At 25.6% G+C, this 25,009-nt stretch overlaps 1 protein-coding gene across 3 annotated transcripts in view; it reads right to left on the bottom strand.

The window, feature by feature from the left end:
* Positions 1-6,932: 6,932 nt before the first annotated feature.
* Positions 6,933-25,009, bottom strand: part of LOC113550701 (band 3 anion transport protein-like) — a 49,227-nt gene continuing 31,150 nt past the window's right edge. For 2 of the 3 annotated variants that reach the window (XM_026952702.1, XM_026952701.1), the window contains 19 exons: positions 22,356-22,543; positions 15,572-15,674; positions 14,825-14,940; positions 13,502-13,656; positions 13,169-13,346; positions 12,886-13,094; positions 12,541-12,591; positions 11,633-12,073; positions 11,295-11,484; positions 10,958-11,182; positions 10,696-10,844; positions 10,403-10,597; positions 10,189-10,304; positions 9,577-9,727; positions 8,921-9,177; positions 8,611-8,825; positions 7,937-8,145; positions 7,434-7,607; positions 6,933-7,355 (listed from right to left, as the gene is read on the bottom strand). In XM_026952702.1, the coding sequence (XP_026808503.1) occupies positions 7,275-7,355; positions 7,434-7,607; positions 7,937-8,145; positions 8,611-8,825; positions 8,921-9,177; positions 9,577-9,727; positions 10,189-10,304; positions 10,403-10,597; positions 10,696-10,844; positions 10,958-11,182; positions 11,295-11,484; positions 11,633-12,073; positions 12,541-12,591; positions 12,886-13,094; positions 13,169-13,346; positions 13,502-13,656; positions 14,825-14,940; positions 15,572-15,674; positions 22,356-22,543 (3,403 nt within the window). In that variant the 3' untranslated portion in view covers positions 6,933-7,274. The remainder of the gene's footprint in view (positions 7,356-7,433; positions 7,608-7,936; positions 8,146-8,610; positions 8,826-8,920; positions 9,178-9,576; positions 9,728-10,188; positions 10,305-10,402; positions 10,598-10,695; positions 10,845-10,957; positions 11,183-11,294; positions 11,485-11,632; positions 12,074-12,540; positions 12,592-12,885; positions 13,095-13,168; positions 13,347-13,501; positions 13,657-14,824; positions 14,941-15,571; positions 15,675-22,355; positions 22,544-25,009) is intronic. The other variant, XM_026952703.1, reaches the window with a different exon arrangement.

Below are 25,009 nucleotides of genomic sequence, written 5' to 3'. Positions count from 1 at the left end.
ATTAACACATCACTGTAAAATCAATACATTCGCCATTCCGCTTAGAACATATTGATTTTACAATGAAGTATGTTTTTGTCAACAAAATAAAGGTAGACTTAGATATATATGTTAGTTTGGTGAATGGAGGGGTCAAACGTGAAAAATTTTATTATCAAAAAAAAAAATTAAAGAAAAACGAGGATTTTTACGCAAATCCAAAATTCAACTAAATCGATTTTGTTTATTTTTGTATAAACTTATTTTTGATACGTAATTGGTCTTCCTATATATAAATACATTATACAAGTACCTATAAAGAAGTACTCACATTATTTTTACATCCAGTGGTGTAGTGGAGGGTACACGGCGTGTACCCACCTCCTAATTTTATAATTATGCGTGTACTCTTAACGAAAATCGTGGTACGGAGCATGAATAAGATGTATTAACGTTTACGTTACCCAGCAAATAATATGTAAACTTATTAAATTTTGATATTTATATATCATACTGTATTAGGTATTACTGTATATTATATTATAGACAACTGATAAATAAACAAAATAGTGGATACTTGTTCAGTACGCTATCTAACCCGAGTATTTTGTCTACCATAATTTTATGTTGACTGATGGATTAGCATGGTATTTATAAATGAAAATGTTGGTTTTGTCTATCAAATATGTGATAGTTACTGGTAGATAACATGGACGAGTACTAATTAGGGCATAGCCCCCCACATTTTTTTTACAATGATTCAGGCGTGTACCCATAAAAATTTTTAGGACTACATCACTGCGCTTACATTTTACATATACACATACATATTTATCATACATTTTTATAGGTTCTTTAGGTACTTACCATATATTTTGTCACCAAATATAATTAAAATCATGTAAATCATTTAAAAAAAAAACATCATTTTCATACATTTGTTGACGCGTGTACAGTCCATAGTTACAGGCACCATAGGTAATGGTATATCTCACAGCCTTAACTAAAACTAAATAATATACCTAATGACGTTACACCATTTCCGTGGTTAAATGACGATAGAAGCAGGAGTGAAATTTATTCTTAATGCTGACAATATAAATTTTTGAATCTTTTATTATAATATTATTGAAAGTCGAGACTATACGAAATACACCAAACATATAGATATTACAAAATTTACAATATTTCTATACGGTTTTAAAAAAAATGTAATTACTTTTATAAAATATAGTATAATATTATTATTATTTATTATACCATTGGCTGCGACTCTTTTTGAGACTTGTAAGGGAAAATAAGATGGAAAAATCAATTTGTTTTTAAATTTATTATCGTTTTTTTCCAAAGTAATGGTTGTACCTATAAACAGCGCTATAAATTATCTAGTTAATTTAAGTTAAATTTTAATTTATTAACCAAATAAAAATTCTACCTAAGTAATTGTTTTTTTTTATTTTTAAATCTCTGTGTCAATTTAAAAATGTACATAGAACACATGTTAAACAATAAATATTAACATGTTGAACTATAAATAATAATTAACTGTAATTATTTTCCTTTCATTATTGTTGACACCTATATTATACATGCATGAATATACACGTGTTAAAATATTAACTTATAATAGGCTATAATTATTAACCGAGACAAGACGAACATATTTAAAACAAAATGACTACAAAATACAGATAAATCCGTTGATTGTGTATAAAAAATAAAAATAATATTAAGTACATAATTTATACCGCTATAAATAATAAATTATAATATGGATTGCCTACACGTGTTTACAATATTGATTGGAAAAATCATGTTTGAATAATCATCGCGAATGCGAATTAGATTGTATTTACACGGATTTGTTATGTAATTGTAGGTACCTAGTACCTACCTTATAATGTATTATTTTAAATACAAAATGTACTAATTTTCTGTATGTTTAATTTTTAGAACTCAAGTTATTTGTGTTTTCACGATTCAAATACCTTTGAACTACTTCCGTGGCTTACAATAGGTATTTTATTGATTGTCCACCGTTTACAACAATATAAAATAAATTACATTTAGGAACAAATCCAGATAAAATTGAAAATGTAACGACTTCGAAAGTCGAAACTAAGTCCGCTCACTCCATCAGGTCGTTCTAATTACCTATTATTATCTGCGTAAAAAGTATATATATTTACTGAAAACAAATTTGAAAAACTATGTGATCACTAAACAAAATTCATACCAACATTTTGTGCAGTGGCGAAGCTTAAGTTTATAGTTGGGGAGACATTGAACAAAATTACACTAATACGCTTGGATTTCTCCCTTTTTATTTTACCTATTTGATAATACATTTTTTTTCGTATGAGTAATTAATAATTCCATCGTTCAAAATGACATAAATTAAATCATCAGCCACGAGGACAAACTACAATGTAAAAACAACAATATTAAGAAACACATAGGTACCTATCGGCTATCAGTAATAGCGATTTACAGGGGACGGTTACACGGAATGGCGATGTCGATAACTGAAGAAATCCGAATAGCGAGACGTGTCTCACAGCGAAGATAGTAAACCCCACTTACATTAAAATCCCCCCCCCCTATCCACGCGACCATACTTGGGAGACGTTGCATCTTTGATGTAATATATTTGGAAGACCTGCACGGCCGTATCGCGCGCATCTAATCTATTTTAATAATTCTTAAAGACTATAACTGTACAACGAAAAACCAATTTTATCAAATATTAAAACATATATCATTTTTATAATATAAATGACGTTAAAATTTGTGAATATTTTATAAAACAAAGTTATTTGTCCTGTGTTCTAATTTCTAAGTGAATAGACGTTGTCTCATTGTCTTCTATGACGCTTCGCCATTGATTTTGTGTAAACGTTCTAAATAGTTTTCATGATTATTATGATATTATATCTTAATAGGTAATAAGTGCCTATAATATCCACTTGTCTACAAACCTACCTACTTACACATTAGCTATGGTCTAATTAGATATTAGAAGCTGGTTTCCATAACCTAGGTAACCTCGCCTAACCTATACATAAATTATGTAAGCACTAAAAAAATTAATATTTAAATTAATTGTACTATGGAATACAACATAATATATATAGGCACTTGTTTACATTCGATTATATTTTAATTTAAATATGATATATTATATCATGTTACATATAAATCGACCAAGTCATACTATGTATATAGTTATATACTAGTTATACTAGTATGACTTTATAGTTTAGGTATTAGTTTCTATTAGTTCTTAAGGCTTAATATCAAATCCTAAATAGTGTTTAGTGTTTACATAATTGATATGAAACAAAAAATCATAGATCCACCACTAAGGTCATTTATAGTAAATTTTGATTAATTGAGTTTATTAATTACCTACAATTTATTAATCTCGAAATTATAATATAATTATTAATATTAAGTATTAGCTAAAGTATAGGACGTATAGCCCGTACAGGTATGTACCTACCAACCTACCTATATATTATGATTATGAATTCGTTTAATTAATAGGTATCTACATAGGTAACCTATTAATTATATAAAATATTCTACATTGTTTAGTAAATGTACCGTTGTTTGATTTTAGCTTTTAAAGTGCGACATACTTCAAATCTACAGATAACAAATTTCGTGAAATATCTATACAATATTATTAATATTATATTATTTTTATTTTATATAATTATCTAAGTTTTCTATAGGTAGGTATTTTAGAGTATGTTCTACTTGAATATAAAATTGATTATTAGTATTTAGAATTGTTATAAATTTATAAAAATGTTAAAAACTACCTACGTCATTACTCAATATTTATTTAACATCTAGCTAATTCGTTTACTTAAATCTTCGAGTAGAATGAAATAAACACACTTACATTTTAGATATTTATTCAGTTAAAATTTCTTTCAATTATTAACATAACAATATACTTACTAAGAATATAATTATTTTATATTAGTAAAAGAATAATTTGTAAGTATACAATATAAACAAAAGTTTACTTTTGTAGGTAAGTATACCACTAATATTATTATCATTATCATTTAATATAATTTGATTAAGTAGATTTTTACATTTCCTTAAAAACAATCGTCTTTAATTTAATAAAATAAAATTTGTATTAATTATCATTATAATTTATAAATAGATTGTAGATACACTGTTTGGTGTTACAAATACATAAAAATAAATGACATAAATTATACATTACAAGTAAGTAAATTTTATTGAATACTAAATAGCATTGTACAAGTAATAATAAAAATATATTTTTGACAAGGTATTTAAAACGTTTTTGTGCATGAACCAACATATCTATCAAGTCAATGAAATAAAAAATGAAATACGTTTTGATTTAGTAATAATTGCGAAAGCGTATAAGTAGTAAATTATATTTAGGTACCTACTTAAAATAAGTTCAGATATTTATTTTTAGATTTTGGACTATAGATTATAATGTGCTTCAAACAACAGAATATGTAATGTATAATATTTTTTATTATATGATTCTAGTCTGTCATTTTCTAAGGAAAGTCGTGAATGTAAATTGTCAATATATTCGATAGGCATTATTATAATTTTGTGCAAAATAAATTATTATTAGTGCTTGTGTGCTACACACTGTAATTGAGATTTGTATTATTACTCACACATGCATAAAAATGTCAATGTAATGAAAATATGGCAGTATACTTTTTCTTTTAAAGAAAAATTGTGAAACTTGGGCCGTTCCAATTTTTAATTCTGAAAAAATCTGAAGTTAGCTTGACATATCTTCTTGAATTTAATTGACACACATTTCAAAATATGAATTTCCATCTTTGATAAATACAAGTAAATATGTTTATATCTATATTAGATGTTTTATTAAACATAACTAAGTCTGAAATTAATATAACATTAACAAAAACGTTGGATCAAATCTTAGAAATGATGTCAATACTTCTTATATAAGGTTTTTATAGAATTAAAATTGGAAAAGCTAGTCTTATAAATGTATCATAGTATAGAAGGCTTAAAAATATCATATTTTTGATTAATTAGAAATATAACAGTTATATATAATATTTAATAATAAACAAGATCAATAAAATATTGATATGATAACGACAAAGAAGAATAAAAATACAATATGTTGCGACCTATTTAAGTCTATATTTAAGACTATATTAAGTCTTAAGTCAGTGGCAATGTAGCATCAGGGCCCCCACAAGGGGGCACTGACGGACCTCGAGTACAGGGGCCCGTGGTCCCATTGAAATTAATTTGTAGAGTTTTATAAAGGGCCCGGACAAACATTTGAAACATTTAATACAGAAACCCAAGATTTTATGTGGGGGCCCTGTGTAGTATAAAAAGAAATTTTCAATTAGGTAGGAGGGATTATATTTTATTTATTTATTAGGTTATACAAAAAAAATTTGACAAGTAGGTACTTTTTATTTAAATTTTTTAATAATACTAAAGATTTTTTCTCTCCGATAGTGGTGGACGATTATTAATTTTACATTAACAATTGAGTAGGTGTATCTATTGTACTAAGAAATTCCACATAAACTTACAAAAATTACTTTACAAAAATGTAATTTATTATATATTATATATTTATTTTAATATTGCTTTATTTTCTTTAATAATATAATGGTTTTATCTAAATGTGTATGGAAATCTTTTATTACGAATTAGTTACCAATCTTGATATTTTAAAATTTTGACTTTTGACACATCTAAATATTAATGATACACAAAAAATAATAATATTATGCATTATACTTAAATTAAATGTCAGTTAACCATAAATTATGGTACCTATATCATAATATATTAAATATAAGACTAAACAAATTTAACAAGTTGCCAGTAATAGCAGAATTAGAGCTCACAATCAATGTACATTTAATAAATGGTGTATATTAAGCTAAATAGTATAGATATGTGGGTTACCATCTATTATTTGTAAGCAATAGAAATTTAACATTTTATACAATTTTATTGGATTAAAACACAAGTTTTCATTAAGATTTAATTACTATAAAAATAAGATATTTATAATACAATCGCCAATAAGTAACAAACATTTTATCCATTCATATTTTAATTTACAAAACTAAAATTTTAATAACAAATATATATTGAAAAAATCTTCAACAATCCAATTAAAAATAAACAACATTTAGGTACCGTACGTATATTAACCTGCAAACGTTTTATTTTAGTCTAAAAGTATCATAATGAAAAAAAAATACTGAAAATTCTTTAAACTTAATACATAAGTAGGTATTTGCATATAAATATGCATATAATAATTTAAATATAATAACATTAATTAATAATAATACAATTCAACGATTAATAACACATTTAAAAGAATACATCGTCTATTACTATTATTAATACTCATAAAATTTATTTAAACTACATAAACTCAATTAAAGCTTAATAATATTGCACCACAAATACAAAAATAATAGGACTCAGCAATAGTATTATTGTACAATATTTCAGATCCATGTGTTATATATCTATTCATTTGACATAAAATAATAAGTGAATAAATATTACGAGTATAATAGCAGTGACAAAACGTTTATTCTATGATCGACAATATTATCGATACACATAGCAAAGATAACATAATTGATTGCTGTTAGCTGGAATGTATGGAAAATAAACTTTTGGCAACAAAATGAGCAAATCTATTGACTTAAGCAATAGATAGAGAAGACTTAAAGCACTTAACAGCTGATTTTTCAGAATTTACTATGGGCCAGTTAGAGTAATAATTAATAAGTAGTTATGTATATGTATGTTAGATTAATACAAATTATTTTTATACAAAAATCTCCTAATTTATTATAAAAGAAATAACAATTAATTATTATCATGATAAATTAATATATAATTTAATATATCCTAATAAGATCGATATAATTGAATTAAATTATTTTTAAGCGATTTTGAAAATATTCATAAATAATTTAGTGTATACATGTGTATCATATTATATAAATAAATCAATTACAGTAAACGATCGATGGATAAATAGTGAAATTGTAAGAAAGATCGCACAGATGTAAAATTGTTATCCAATTTATGTCAGTTTCAGTTGTAAGCCTAAAGTCAAAAACGTGCACTATTTTTCAAAACCATATTAGGTAAGAAGTCGAAAGTAAATTAATTTTCTCAAAATAAAAATAAACAAAACACCGAGTAAAAAAAAAAAAGGAGAAAATTGTATTATAACAGTCAACAAAATATAATTATCCCGGAAGTCGAGATTCAGCATAGAAGTCGGGTTCATCTTCGTCATTAGTCATGTTTGTTGGCTCATTGCTGTCTAGCTGTAGTTGAAGAAAAACAACAATAAAGTATTATAATATTTGCAAAAAGAATTGAATTATCAATCTCTGGACACTTACTGCTCGTAATTCTTTTGCAGTAAATAGTTTATTACATAGTTGAGACCGCACAGGAATCATCATGATCAAGAAAAACGGAAACAATAAAGAAAATGATGACGACTTAACGCTCCATAGAATACACAAACATACGAGTTGAATTCCAGTGAATAGGTGCATTTTGTACGTTTGAACCTAAAAAGCGAAATTCGATATGAAAATGTATTAATAATTAATATAATTTTGATAAAGAATCGAGACCAAATTAGTAAAAATAATGTATTACTATTATTACCGATGCACGAATTTGGATTTTTTAACTTTAGGTACACAATTATAATTTATAAGGCGTTTATAAAGAATAATTTATTTATATCAATTCTTTGAATGTGTTTTTATGTTAACAAATGACAATTATTAAATTAAATTATTCAGTTAAAAATAAATATTTAGGTTAAAATTTATATTTTTAATAGCAATATGGTTTTGGTTAAAATTAAAAATGTAATATATTAATAACTTACATGGCGAACGTATGGTGCTTCTGAATGATGTTTCACTGGCATGAAAACCAATTTGAGACGTTCGAAAAACTGTATGCCATCGATAGACGATATTCCCATGTAAAGAAATACGCCAAAAAGTACAGCCATCGGTATCAATCGTAATAAAGGAGACATGACCACTGAACAACCAACCATTATAGACACTAATAGAGAACTAACTCTTTGCTCTAGTAATAATAATAATAAAAAGAAGAAATTAAAAATAAATAAAATAAGATATTAAATAATACATAAAAGCTGCAAGTTATACAATAATATTTACAATCGCTTATGGTTTATGGATGACGTTACATAATTAAAATGTTCATCATTTTGAGTAAATGCCGTACATAATATTTTATAATTTGCATCAGTTTAAAACAAAAAAGACAACCAACCCAAAAATGTGTTTTTCTTGTTATACTTTGATATACTATATACGTAGGTATAATATTAAAACTACATTATAACTTCTATTGACTATTAATAAGTAAAGAACGATATTTTAGTAAAGCAAATCTGGGTGAGGTTTTTATATTCAAACTTCACGAGTTAGGTCGTTACTTTACTCGGCACATAAAAAAATACACGGAAAACAAATTGCAAAATTATCTTAAATTTCATTCGTTTGTGATATAGATTTTTGCACGTACCTTTTACTTCGATGATATGAGGCTTTTGACCAGGGGCGTGAGTCCGGCTCATCACTGTTAGTGATGATACGTGAGCAACGGATCTGACAGTCGCGGCGCTCATCCATGGGGCTCCAATCACGCCACACATCAGATTGATAAAATTTACTAGTACGATATCCAAATGAAAGCCGCTGCCTTTTTGAAGTTTGCGTTCTTTTTTGGCGATAATTAACCTGATGAAAACCGATAGAGCGGTCAGTTATATTTTTATAGTTATATTTAGGCACTAGCATGCTTGTCCAAGTTTTTATGGATACTGGATACGTACTCGCTGATGTGAGTTTCCATGAACATGAGAATGTAAACGAGTATTGCCGGCACAATGGCAACAAAGGGCACCCAGGGCTCGACTGGACTCTTAATCCCACTTGGTGATATGAACCATCCACGTGCTGCCGGGTCCGATGGTGTCAAACCCTCGGGAACTTTGAGTTTTTCAGTGTAAGTAGTAGGATTGAAATAATCGGCGGCTACCATTGATATGATAGCTATAGGCACACCAAAATCACCTAATGCTCTTCGGATCTGAAATGATTAACGTACCAATATATAAATAATTTATTGCGCAGATGCCGACTCCCGAGCCTCGGAGGAGTATAAAGAGGCATTAATGTCACTCACACTGAAATGCATATGAGCATTTCATACCTCCTATACTTAATTTTGTTTCATTAAATAATGAAAAAAAAATTATAGTTAAATAATAATAATGATTTCAATTATTGATTTGGTAATTAGTTTGATGAGTTAAATTATTGTGTTTACAAAACGATTTGATCCGTATGATCCATAAAAGATATAAAATGAAATAATAATTAATTTATCAACTAAAGAAATATAATATTATAGAAAAAAGGACGGAGTTCATCAATATTATAATCTATACGAATAATTATAAAAATATTTAAAATAAAATTCACTCACATTTCTTCCAAGAAATTTGCTATTTCTGAAATGCCGAAGGTAATATGCAACAAAAAATGTTCCCAGCGCTAGTATAGTGCATAGTAGTGCAGTATTTGGCTGCTTTGTGATCAAAGGCTGGTGATCTATGGGTTTATACAACTCAGTGTCGCTAAAATGCATATAGATTCGATTACATTTTTGATTATGATTTTATTGACAACTTATACAACTAATCAGCGAATAATTATAGTGATATAATTGTTTAAATATATAAACATTTAAACATATTAGAGCAATTAAAATAAAAAACATATTTTAACAAAAAAATATTTATGATTTAACCATACCGTACTTGTATTAAGTAATTAAATATAATTAAAAATTTTCCACGGTGGAAAAATAAAATGCTTTATTGGTTTTTATTAATAATTCTAGTGGTTAAAACTTTAAAATTTTACAGCACATTAGTCAACACTATATTTTCATTTAAAATAAATCTATTTATTTTATTTTGCATATGAAGGTCGGCTATTAATAGTAATAACGATAGAAACAATAATGTAATATAGGGCTATAAATAATAAAAAATATAGACAATCACAAACAGATGCATACGAATCAAGTACTCACTTATATGTAGAATTATAAGAAGTAGAGTTTGAGAAAGAAATAGAGTTTTCAATGCGCGCTAATGCGTCTTCTTCGCAATAATCTTTCAACGGTAATAGTGGATGTGTGGTAAATACCTTCAAAAAGAATAAATATTTTACCATTGAAAATACATTATATGAATTCATTGAAGTGTAAAAAATCAAAGAAATTACCATCATTGTAATATACTTACATGAAAACATTTTGATAAACTTTCCCATATATAAATTAATGATATGAGTGATGCGAAAATTTCTTCAGTAAATCTTGTGAATACTTTGACCAAAACACTGCCTTCGACGCAACTAACAAGTAGAGCTATGATTACTAACCATATACCAATATAAACCCTCATAGGCAAAAATTCGATGTCGTTGCTGCGGCAAAACTACAAAATACACAACAAATACGCATGATTGTGTTAGAGTGATTTGAACGTAGAAAAAGAATTCAAACATTTTTGAACAGCCATAAACGCAAACTCACAGTAAACAATGCCTCATCAAAAAGCAATAAAGGTCCAGTAGTTCCGACTATCAATAATGGCTGTCCGGAAAACAGTGAGAAGATGACACCGGACACAGAGGTGGCAACTAGCGTTTCCGATATTCCGATAAAGTTTTTCGTTTTGTCCGCTGAAAAATTACATGAAGATATTGTTACATTTAAAAATAACAACAATATTCCACTCAATAGGCGGTTAGTTAATCAGTTTGTTAATCAACAACTTTTGAACAATTTTACTGACCCATTAGACCACCAAAAGTGATTGCTGCTGACAGAGCAGCAAAGTATATGAATATCGCAGACGCTATACACTGCAAATTTAACCCTTGAATGAAGTCAGATTTGTAATATGGTAATCGGCGTTTTATGTCTTTCACTAAACCTCCCCAAGGTTTTTTTGTACGCCTCAAAGGATCATCTTTGATATCATCGCTCTTTTCACTTGAAGTTGAAGTTAAGGTTGCCACTAAAAACAGACCACACACGTTTTTTGTTTATTTAATTTTTAATGAATTTATCTACAATGGTCTATTATATCAATAGTTGCTAAAAAAATATTCACCAATAATATTATATACCTTTTTGTGAAGCTGCGCGTGTTTTTCGCCTCTTGATCTGTTCACTTTTTTCTTTGAGCTCTCTTAGAGATAACAATTCTTCTCTTTCCCAATCGCACGGTGGAAGTACAATACTGCTGTCAAGAAACTCGTTCAGTAAACTGATAAGTTCCTTACGTTCCCCCGCTTTGTAAGCTTTGCAATGAAATTCCTACAATTATTATAAAAATTGTTTAATTTGTTCGCTAAACATTAAATTTTACTAGTTTTGATACATATTTTTTAAGTCATATATATTGTTAGGTACGCAATTAAAATTTTTTTTTTTTTTTTGGTTATAATTTGAGAACAACACTCACAGAATTTGACATTAAAGTTGACATTGATCTTCCAACTTCGTGATAATCGATATCTTTTGGGTCAGGAGGACCCAAAAGTATAAACATAAATCGTACTGGTATTGTAACTTCGGTCAATGAGGGTATCACAATGCCCTCAGCTAAACGTACAAAAGCTGCGGTTCTATTTTTTAAGAAATCTACTGAACCAACTAATACCGTAGTGGCTTCAGCACCAACTGGTATTCGCTTAAGAATGCTTTCTTTTTGAGCTCTTTTTACCATGTCTTCGGTTGATGAGGTATAAGTCTCTTCTTTCATGTCTATATTAATATGATTTTTGTCCAAGTCTAGGAAAGAACGATTGTTATTGTTATTGATGACTCCGAATTTAGGACTTGAATGCATTTCATGACTTGATAAAGTACTTTTCATCTTCGACTTTCCGTCATCATTCAGATTCTAAAAATAAAAACCGGTAATATTATTGTATCTTTATAGTAAATCTATCGCATAAAACTAAATTATAAACTATAGGCTTTATTAGCTACAAGGATTATTTGTTTTGAATATTTTGAAATCTAAAAAAGATGAGTAAACTACATAATTAAAGCATCGCATTTTGATGATACTAATTTATTGATTTATAATATAAATATTTATATTAATAGTAAAAAGCATATCGTGAATATGTTATGAATCGATGGCCTATTGCCTCATCCTGAAAAAAGTTAAAAAAAAAAAAGCGATTCAGATATAGTTGTAGCATGTGGACACTTGTCAATCAAGGGATTTTAACTAAATATTAAATTCTACGATAAAACAAACAATAAAAATGCCTAAATGTTGTTAATAATTTAATACGAATGATGCACGTTATTATTATTATAATAAAATATCTTTATATTCAACCAAGAGACTTAATTTACATTGTGTGTAAGTGATGCCGACCGCTTAGCCAGAAATTCTGCCTCAAATTGCTGTCAGAAAAACAATATTTAAACAAAATTATAACATACCTATTATTAAATCTTATAAAAAATAACCGTGGCTTTCAAAATAGATATTTAAATATTTACGACATAATATTTTAAAAATGGTATGTATATATGTATTCATCAATAACATATAGCGAACATTATATTTCAAAAATATTATAGTTGAATTTATTTTTTAATAATTAAAAAGAAAATCTTGAAAATAAAAAAATATCAAAATAATAAATGATATTCTGAAGCCATTTTAAAATTAGGTGAATCAATAAAACAAATTACCGTAAGACTTGTGTAGCTTGATGTATTTCGTCTAATAAACCTACTAAACTTGTCGTTGTCTTGTTGAACGTGTTTATGTCGGAGCAACAATAATCTCATTACCGCAGCTTTGTCTTCTTGGTTGATAAGTTCTTCGATGGCCATTTGTTCGACCACCCGATATATTACACCAGGTAGGTCTTTTTCTTCCAAGTCCAGCAATATCACGCCTTCGAGAAAATTTTAATTATTTTTAGCTCACAATAATTCTCGGTGGATAACGTAAATGTTTTCACAAACTCACCAGACTCCAAAGACCTCCTTACATTCAACAGTGAATGGAAACTCAAAGAAGCCACGTGTGGACGTCCCCATCTGTCCGTTCCTTCTTGTACATCTTCCTCGTACTTTATCCATCGAGCAGTTTCTTTCCATTCTCGTTCTTCTCCAGTACCTTTTAATTCGTCTAATTGAACAAAAACCTGTACAAATAAGTCAATCATTGAGAAAATATACGCGTGAACAGCGCGACGCATAAATAAAAACAACGCTCATTTTATCTCAAAAGGTGTCTCAACGAGCAATGTACTTGAATATTATAATCATAATATTAATAATAATAATAATAATAACGTACCGCATGAGGACTATGATCTACGTATTTCTTAATCACATTTATTGGCAAGCCTGCGATTAAAGTTCCTTCTATATCTCCAGCATACGGAACCAAAAAGGAACTTTTATTTTTGCTACTGAATCTCCGTTTTTCTTTGTTGCAGTCGTATCTATGACCTACGAATAATAATAAAAATAAATCCATTACATTTTATCATATTACAAAAAAAAAAATGATACTCGAATTAATACATCTGTTATCTTACATCATAAAATAATCACTATTATATTAATTAACGTCATGAATGTCATTGTTATGTCATCAATATTATTTAAGTATATGAAATAAATAAATTAGAGATTAATACAAGTTATCAAACATTTATTATTAATATAAACATAGTCACTATATAATAAAATAACTATAATTACCTATGTAATTTTAAATGTATTAATGAATTAATACGATAAAAGGGAGTGGCGTTTTAAATAACAGCTAGGTACAACATTATTATTGTCTATTAACTATTAAGTATCCGGTAGTTTATGAAAATAAAATCATCGAAAAGATAATAATATGGTGTTTAATTAACAATTAAAAAGGTACTTTATCGATATTTCGAACGAATACTATACATCTATAAATAGTGTATGTTTATTATAAAAATGTTAATGTCTAAAATATTAATTATGTGTTTATTCTTTACAAAACCACACTGTACCATATACTACGAATGAGTCTGTCTTGCGTTTGTCTTCGAGTAATTTGTCTAAGATTCTGATCGTCAATATTATTTTATACTAGTTTATAACATTTAAACCATGCCAAATAAAATACATCAAGCAGTGAAACTAAACATGGAATAAAAAAAATATCAATAATGTAAAAAAACATTCAGTGTTATTTTCAGAGAATTTTTCAAGACTGTAGGTACATTATTACTTCGTATTTTTAATACAACAATAAAACATTAAATTCGTCTAATTTTTTAGTACCTTATAATAAATTATATAAGTTTTTTTTTATAAATGTAAGATATAATAAAATCGGAAACCAAGATTTTTATTGTCAAATATCTAATTAATAATTGGTTTTTATTAAACAATTTTAAATATTATTAAACTACATAGATTCATGAGAATAAATTGGAACTTTTAATTATAAATTATTATTATAATAAAATAAATGAAATACTAATAAATAACAATAGTATACATTGAAGGGTTTTCAAAAGTTGATTATTTTTATTTGAGTTAAAATGTTGCTATTAACAGGGTGAGTCGTCGTTTTTTTAAAAAAATAGTTTTAACGATTAAGTCAAAAACAATTTTTAAATTATCTTACTTGTTAAATCGTCTTGAATGAACTCATCTAAATTTTCATCGATTTGTAAATCATCCTTAGGTATAAAAATTTCTCGTTCATTATTCTTATGTCGGCTATGATGACGACGATGGTGTCTACAAAGAAAAAGTAACTGAACATATTATATTATAAAATTGAAGAAAATGATGTGTATATAAATAAAAAAAAAAATGTTTTTTCTTAACTTCGCTGTAATTTTAATAAATATATATTATAAGTAAGTAATATCATACATTATGGATCTGAACTGAACGATTTTTTATTTAGTTAGTCAATAGCAAGATAAAACCATGAAAATATGTAAAATTTGATTTAATTTCCATAAATTTATTGTAAAATGAATGATATAAATATTATTTTTATTTTAATATACAATAATACGTAACAAATAATAATAATAATAATAATACCAAACACAGCTAACTAGATTTTTTTACTATTTTTATTGTTTAATATAGTTATTAATTGTACTACAGTAAGGAAAAATTAAAAGAACTTTAGAATTTTTGCAATGGTGTAAAAATAAAAATAAAAAATTTGATTTTACACTGTTCAGCGTGTCAAGTTTCTAAAACTAATATCTTTTATTAAATTACTCAAAATGCATAATTATGGAGTCAAATATCAAATTATGTTGTGCACAAATATCTTTAAACCATAATATTCATACTATTTACTGTTAACATGTCAATTAAAGTAAAATAAATAATATAAATGTATGTATACCTGTGTTTATGTTTAGTTTTTTTGAGTTCTTGATGTGGTCGTTCTTGTGTAGTTTTATCAAGTTCTCTGTGTTGGTTATAAGCTGCTTCTTCATTTTGTTCGTCTATAATTTGAAATAAAAAAAGTTCGACTCATAAATTTTTTGATTGTATTTATTAAAAAAAAAAAAACATAAAGTACTTTTCATTATATTCTTTTAAATAATTAATTAAGGTATAACACAAATACGTAACAAATGTAATTAATAAAATATACCTATTATAACTATTGTTCTACTTAATATTAAGTTTAAAAAATATATATATAATATACTTCATAAATAATAATTATCATATGATATGTAAACAAAAATATAGTAGCTGAGGTAGTAAGTTAATTATATCCATTAATTATTTCTGTAGTTATACTCTATATTCATATACTTTCAGTGACTTATCCAGTGTGTGGAAAAGAGACAAGGGAGTCATGCTCATCTCATTGCCCGTATTTGCTATTTTTTTTTTAAATATTTATATTCTTTATTTGTATACATGAACGCATACAGTATGTGTGTCCCCACCATAAAAAATGTCTAGATACGCCACTGTATACTGTATAGGAATTAAGTAAAACACGAAATAAAGGTGAAATATTCAAAATTAAATACACATAAATACTAATGGTAATAAAGAACAGTTTTGTTAAAAATATAATAAATATTACATCAATATCAGCATGATAAATAATTATTATCTCATAAAATAAATATACAGAGTGTAACAAGGCTATTTAACAAATATAGTAACATTTGTAATGGAAGTTTGTTAAATAGTCTTGTTACACCTTATATAATATACAGCGTATTGTCAAAAATATGATTACATATTTAATTTCAATACAGATCACTTTATCAGACGATATCCAAATATTTATATAAAAATTCTAATTCTTTACACGATATCTCAAAAATCAAATGCATCTTAGCAAAAGGGTGATAAGCTCAGCAATACATCTGTTTTCAGAGCATCTGACAATATATTTTAACATGAGATGTATCGTTGTGTCATTGCTGACTACCAACGAATGACACAGAGTACTGATATATAAAACTGTCAACAGTATTGTAGAGATAAGTATTTAATATACGTTTTAATAGGACAAATTATATGTATATATTTTTTTTTATGCATTTGATCACATACAATTTGCAAACTTGAGTGAACCTTCCATTCTTATTTTTACGTTTTCATGCGATTTTCATTACTAACTGATGTTAATTTTAAGAAAATCGAATTCCGTGCTTTGTAGACATGTATTTACTTTACACATAAACGTAGTGTAATACTATTATACTTTGATGAGTGGTCACAAACCCACGCAAGTAATATTTTTTGGACACTCGTTATATTATAAATTACTTCACGCATTGAGTATAATGTTTCCAATACCTACATTTTATAATTATTATTGCAGATGATTTTTTTGACAAAGATTACTCTTTAATCAATAAACGCATTGTGAAATTCACTGAAATTATTTCTCTTTATATTTCACGACCTCGAATACGTCGAAATACATCCTATTATCAATATTATCCCGAGATTTGGTTTATATGCTTGTCTCCTACGCCAATACGGTGAAGAGTAACATGATATATTACTTATGTTAATAGATCGATCACGACCCACGAACTTAGGAGATCATAATGACCTTTATCTTAAAAAAAAAAGTGATGGTCAACAATTCATCTATTGTGGGTAGATGTTCCGAGACAGGAGCCGAAAATCAATGCAAAAACATAAATATACTGAAAGATTACTAGACACATGTAATTATTGAATGAACAGAGAACAAAACCATTAAATATAAGTGATCATGTTCCCAATAATACAGACTAACTATTTCCTATGATTTAAGGTTTTACAAAATTAATAGTCGACAAAATAATTTCAATACATAAAAATATAGTATTGTATATATCAAAATCAAACAAATTTCGTGTTAGGTTTTAACGTTTAGAAAAAAAAGAAAATATTTAAATTTATAACGAGTGAGCCAAAAAAATCGTTAGATATATTATATGTATATACACTATAGAGTATAATATAGTACAAGTAGTTGCGTGTTAATAGTGTAATTTAAATAAAATTATTACGATAATAAATTTTCACGTAAAATAAAAATGAAACGATTATATTTGAGTTGTGTTTGTTAACTGGGAAATGAATAACATTATATAAAAATAACAAAAAAAAATTGACTTATCTATGGCTTTGGAAATACACTGATGACAGTCAAAATATTACTAAAAAAATGACGCAAAAGCGTGTATAAAAAAGACAGCACTTTAAAAGGTCTGGGAGTGTGATTGTATAGATATAAATATTTATATTACATAAACAGAATATATTTTCGTTACTTATTTGTGTGTTCACAGAAAAAATAATATACCAGGATTGAAAAATTAATAGCTTATCATAACTTCATTCGAAATGTTGAGCTATTCAATTTATCTAACCTTTCATTTATGTATTATATAAACCATAAATATTAGTTTGTCAAAAAACTGTCAAATTTCTAATCATAAAAACTAAAAATATAATTCTACAACAATCTATTATTTACAAAAAAATTACAAAAAAAAAAAAAAATAGATGACTAAGAGTAATTTTAATTAAAAATACTTTTAACTCTCTTATTGCTATTATCAGTTTAAGACTTTTATACGAACTTATAGCTCTTATATTATGTTAAGAAAATACCACAACCGCATGTCTTGTTTGTCTAATAAACGTATAGCATGATAAATTTTCGTTCAACAAAAGTTACAGAACCAATTTTGTGTTGTTAATTTTAAATTGAGTGGAGTAACGAATGGGCGAACAGGATCTACAACAGCGTGGAGGGTCCAGAAAAAAACGAGTCTATAAAAATGTTTGTTTAAAATGATGGTTTTGAGTTAATGTTATTTGATAAGTATGGTTTTAGTAACTAACAGTTGAAAAATAATTTACATTCAACATGATAAATAATTATATATTTAAAATTCATGTACCGTCTTGATTTTAACATTTACTTGCATACTCTAATATTCTATTGTACACTTAAAAAAAATTAAAATAACGTTTAAGACATTTTAATGCGGTACATTTTACAGCTTTGTATCCCATACACATTCAAGTCATCGTAAATCACAAAATATCCCGAAAAGCTTGGGAGCCTGTTCGTGTTGGTGTTTAATGTTAATTGTTAGTTCAATCGTAATCATCTTCGTCCGTCTTGTAAAATTGATAACGTCCAACGAATATTAATATTAGTATATTATATAGGTAAGTAAGTTTTTTTTAAACTTTTACTTTAAAATATTATTGGTATAGAATTATCGATTAATCTCGAACAATTCAATCGTCGGTGAATTGATCACGATTGGGTAAAAATAGTCACTAAAATAATTGATGAAAAAGTAAAAACTATTTTAAAATCTTTTCACTTTAATAATAATATATCTTCTATTTTTATTATTATATGGTGTACAAAATTAAACATAACACAAATATTAAAACCATTTTATAATTTTGTTTTCATAAAATAATTTAAAATGAAATAAGATATGGTATAAATGTTATAAAATTAAAATCAATTAAATTTAAAAATACAAAATGTATATTACTACTTTTGAAGTAGGAAAATATAGGTTATTACTAAGTCTACCTTATTTATCTTATCATAAACATCACGTATTTTTAAAATTCATTCGGCATTGTTTTTGTATCTATTATAGTTTTATTACTGTATATTAATTATGCTGACCATCAGATAAACGAATCCTCCTTTTCAAATGAATCTATGCATTTCCACATTGATGGATAGGAATAAATTGGAATGTGTTTAGAGCAGTTACGAAGCCATTATACTATTCTTCAATAGAATTGTTGACGGTGTAGACTAATTTTAAAAATACAAAGATATCAAATAATTTATCGAAATTATCGCCACATTATTGCCGATTATAATAATGACTACTTTTGTATTTTAGTTATTTAGTTATCTGATTTCGGTTTTTAAAGATAAAGAATTTTGAGTTTATTAACAAAAGTGCGGCGTTTATTTTATAGCTTAATTTTGTCAAATTGTTATAATTTGTATCAATAAAATATTACAAATTATTATTAATAAAGTTTTAGTATAGGAAAAATACATTTTATAAATGTATACATCATATTCATATTCTTTATAAAATATACCTTATATAGTATAAATAACTAAGAAACTAAAGACTTTTGTTCGCGACAAATTCATCGGGTACCAGAATCATCAAATATGACTTATATATAGTTATATGTATATTTCTTAATTTAAACCATTAATTATTTCTTAAGGGCACGCTAATACGTTTCCGGGCCCAAACTTTAAGTTACATCACTGATTTTAATACTAGAATGAATTATTATATTATAAAACTTAAAGATAAGAACATTGTTTGTGTTTATACATTGATTTTTAAACAAGTTACGAGTATGTAAAAATAAATATTACAATCAAATTGAAAAATGCTAGAAACTAGCTTAAAATTAAAATTTCGTAAAATATCAAATTATACAAATACAAATAATTTTCAAACCTTTAAGTTTATAATAGGTCTTAATATACTCTAATCTTGAATATGGTTTCACAAGAATGTTCACGAGAAATCGATCATATTTAATTTTAAACAAATGTCGTCATATTCTTTGCATTACAAACATCGCGAATGTTTAAAATATCCACTACCTAGTGAAATTATCTAGTTAACAATATAAAATTGGCTCTGTAGCTTCTGGTAACGGAACTAAATTCAGTACTTGCAATGTTGGCTTAACCTATGATTTTTTTATATAATTTAATAAAGTTTTCAATTTTTACTGTGAAAATCTACAAAAACGAACAAAACAATAACTAAAAAATATTGTTCTATAGCCTTAAGGTTTTAAATAGCCATAAAAATTATTTAAATTGAAGGTCATATAATATAATATTCAAAATATTTCACGTTATCTATAGACATATTTTTCAAGGCATGTAATCATACTAATCTTATAAATATATAATCTATTACAATACAATAGCTCATTGATTTTATACATTTATTTTTTATGCAGTTTTTGCTAGTTCATGTTCGACATTGACTTTATTGACTTTATTATATTTTGTATATTATTATTATACTGGACAATAATGTTTATAAAATAATAAGTAGAATTTGGCTTGACGGGTGTCAGATCATAAATAAATAAAATAAATAATTTATTATTTTAATGTCAATACAAAATATATAATAAAATGATTATATAATAAGTATAATAAATATATTGTTTTGTATTTTTGATTATCGTATTTTTAAAATTTTTTTTTTAAAGTCCCTCAGACCTTATCTGATGACTTCAAAGATCTTGAATTGAAGCCGCTTGTTATTTTTTAACTTAAACAATCCCAATTTCAAAGTGAATCATAAGTATGTATAATATAATTTAAAACTGCACATAAACCATTATAAAATTAAAACATTGTAAAAAAACTCAGATAATATTCTAACTTTTAAATTCGAAGAAAGATTAATTTACTTAAATATTTATGTTAAAAAATCTAATGATTTTTTGCTAAACTTAAATTAGCTATGCGAATAACATAGTTTATAGTTTAACATATTAAACAACAATTATATAAATAAGTCATTATTAAGTAATCAAAACCAAGTATAATTTACAGAATTGAATAATTTTATAATGCCAATAACAAAAACGTTTGGATCAAAATTGTATACTTCATAACTAAAGCAAACTAAAGTAACTAATTGACTATGCACGAGTAACAGGGTAATACGACTATAAATCTTCCGATTTAACACGTACTCTATTATTTTAGTAGATATAAGTACATAACGTATTTTATATATATGTCTTAATATTATAGTCTATAATTGAAATGTTTGGCTCGACTATACAATACATTTTTAAAATAAAGTTAATCTATATAGAGAAATTAATAAAAAATTAATTTTATCTTATTTAATACGTATTAATCATATTGTTCTAACTTTATTTTGAATACCACTTAATTAAATTGAACCAATTAAATATTAACTATTATTGATAATTTATATAAACTGTAGAAATAATGTTTATTAAATTAGTAAATTTTCAGTAAATTAGAATTAATAAGTTTAGTAATATCTAATGCGATGTACTTTGTATAGTGATATGCTATTGATCGATTAACAGAAGCTATAATAAATAATACGTATCTAACATAATAATTGTAGTCACGTATACATAACCAAACATTTTTTTAGGGAATATATAATATTATAATTTATCTATAGTTTAATTAAAATAAAACAAAATTATTAAGCATATCTATAATGTGTACATTTGAATAATATAATATGTAGATACACATCAAACACCTCCGTGGAATAAGAAATTTCATTTTTATAGAATTTTGAAACAGGCATTATATTTTATCTTATAATGTAATTAAGTACCAAAACAAAAAAAAAATGTGTGGGTTTATGAAAGAAAATTTTACAAAACGTTACATTATATTATATTATTTACTAATTTACTATTATTTGGTATTAGAGTCATCTAGGCCTAATTCGTGACATCAAAATTAAAACAAAATTAATATCAAATATTAATATAATATATTATATTAATATTATAGTTTCACGTTACGTAATTGTATGTAATATGTTAAATTTAAATGTACCTTCGTTATTACGTATAAAATACGTTTAACTGATCTAATTTACATTGGTTGCACTTACCGATATTAAACTGAACGTGTTTGTCAACGGAGTCCTGTCTGAAGTAGTGACTGAATTTTGGTTTTTCGTACATTGGAGTATCACATTCACTACTCAAGAGTCCGTCTTCAGCCCTCGAACCATCTGATTCAATGTCCACAAAGTTTGGACTAATGCCAGCAGCCATGGAAAGTAATACACCGCTGTTGCTAAATCATAGCATACAAATATGAAAATATACGTATTATATATATGAATATATGTATTACAAATATATATTTATACAACGTACAAAATAAATTACTGTAATATCCTACTCCTACAAACAATTATTATGCATTGCTTTAGAGCACAATTTATTTCACTTTAATACAAGTAATATATATAATAGCCTTATTAATATTAATTTTAGGTAATATTAGTTAGTATTTGTCTGTTCACAGAACCTTTTAGCAGGGAGATTACATTATTTTTAGAAGTGAACTTAACGAACAAATTACACAATTTCAAATGCATAATTTTTTTTTTCTGGAAATTAGTCAATTATTTTTTTATATACATTATCATATAATTAAACTTTTAATAATTTAATCCAACGTAAAATAAATTTAACAGTGCAGTTATCAAGTACGATGTACAGGAGTAAAAAATTCCTTGTTCAACGTTTTCATAGCATTTAAGTTATAATTATTAATAATTGATATAAAATAACAAGTTAGGAATCTCTAAAAAAAACATATTTTGTGATCATGTTAGTAATAATTTAAATAAGTTTGATTTTAAGATGAGGTCAGAGATAGATTTAAGGGTAGACAATGGAGATCACTTGCTCCCCACCGAAAGGCTTAAGCTAGGATTTCACAAAAATAGCAATTATCCTGTAGCCATAATTTGTATTAAACAAAAGTAAAATACCAGTTTCGAATAGTCATCCAAGAATTATGTCTGATTGTATATTATAAATTTAAACCAATTTTTGAACTAATTATGTGTGTGTGACATGTGTACGTCATTAAATCTCAAAGATAATTTTCTGTTGAGCTATATGGTTTTTAAAAACAAATGGGTAAACCTATAACAATTATTTAATTAAAAGTGAATATAATAATAATAATATTTCTTTTTATATTTCTTAAATTTTTACTAAACATAATCTTTGAATACAGATTTTAGGTGTTAAGATACAAAATATAACTAGCAAACTTTTGAATCTCGATTCACCTATTATTGTACATATAGTTTATAATAATTATTATTTAATATAATTCTCAATTGTTTTCATATTTTTTTGGAATATTAAATATAAATTGATTATAAACTATAAATTTAACAATAACTTGTTTAACTATTGTGGTTAATATTGAAGAAAAAATACACTCATTGCAACAAATAGTACCTCTTTAATAATACCTTGTACTTAATTATAAACCATATCATATTGGTGGTTTACCAAAATCACTAATTGTGGTTTTTAATTAATATTTACTTTCTTATATTTTGACTCATTATTTAAAGAATAATTATCTATTAATTTAGTTTAACAATACATTATCGTTAAGAATTTTATCTGATTATTAACTTGTTTGTTAACAAAGTATTCACAGAATACTACACTGATTCCCACCTTTTCTACAACAAAGTAAGCATTACATCATTATATCTATTGTACTTATTGTAGTAGCTACTAACTTTGTGTTATAGATAACAGAGACATTTCAATTATGTCATATTTAACCACAGAAATAAATCTATATTATGTTAGTTGCGTCTTATGTCAAGTAATTTAAAGTTTGATCACATAATACATATGATTGGTATTTTTGTGCAATAAATCTAAAAATGTAACTTGATATTATAACTATTTAATTAAATTAACCAAATTCGATTTGCATGATTTATGTTAGATATAAAATTTATGTTTTTACTAACGAACTGAACTTTTTTACTAGATTATAAGGTGTAAGTGCTATAATATCTGAGTAATATTCTATTAGACCAATAAACCACAATATTACATTGTAGTTGTGACGTTAAAATGTTTAAAAAAAATTCAAATAGGGTCATTTTTTTTAATTATTATTATTCAATATTCTGCAATTAAAAGTGAAACATAAATTCTAAATATATAAATATTTATAATATTATTATATTATTATCTTATATTTCAACGAAAAAGAAATTAATTTGAAAATTCAAATGTTTACAAATTACTGCATTATTGTTCTACTAATTTATTTCTTAAATATTCTTTTGTTTGTTTAATACCTAGTTATTATAATGTATTAAACTAATATACTATATACATTGTTAACTATATATTATGTTTTTGAGCTCTTAATTCATTAGCAGGTTAAACAAAAAGACTAAATACCAACGCAGGATAAAACAAATATTTTTTTCATTTAATTGGAACTTAACAAAAAACAATTATGTTAATTAATTAATTTAAAATATTCAGTCTACATCTAATTTCGTTACACACATTATATAAGTAGTTGACAATATTTTACAACAACTTTTTATAATATAAACATTTATGAACCATGTATAGTATACGTATACTCATTAGTCATGTAAATATTATAATATAGCCTTAGGGTAAACATTTCACTAAAAGAAAATAATGTATTTTTTAAAACAAAATTATAATATATTCATTAAGTTTTCATAATAAT

Source organism: Rhopalosiphum maidis, chromosome 4 (assembly GCF_003676215.2).
Source record: "Rhopalosiphum maidis isolate BTI-1 chromosome 4, ASM367621v3, whole genome shotgun sequence".
Taxonomy (NCBI): Eukaryota; Metazoa; Arthropoda; class Insecta; order Hemiptera; family Aphididae; genus Rhopalosiphum; species Rhopalosiphum maidis.
This window is presented reverse-complemented; position numbering and strand designations above follow the sequence as displayed.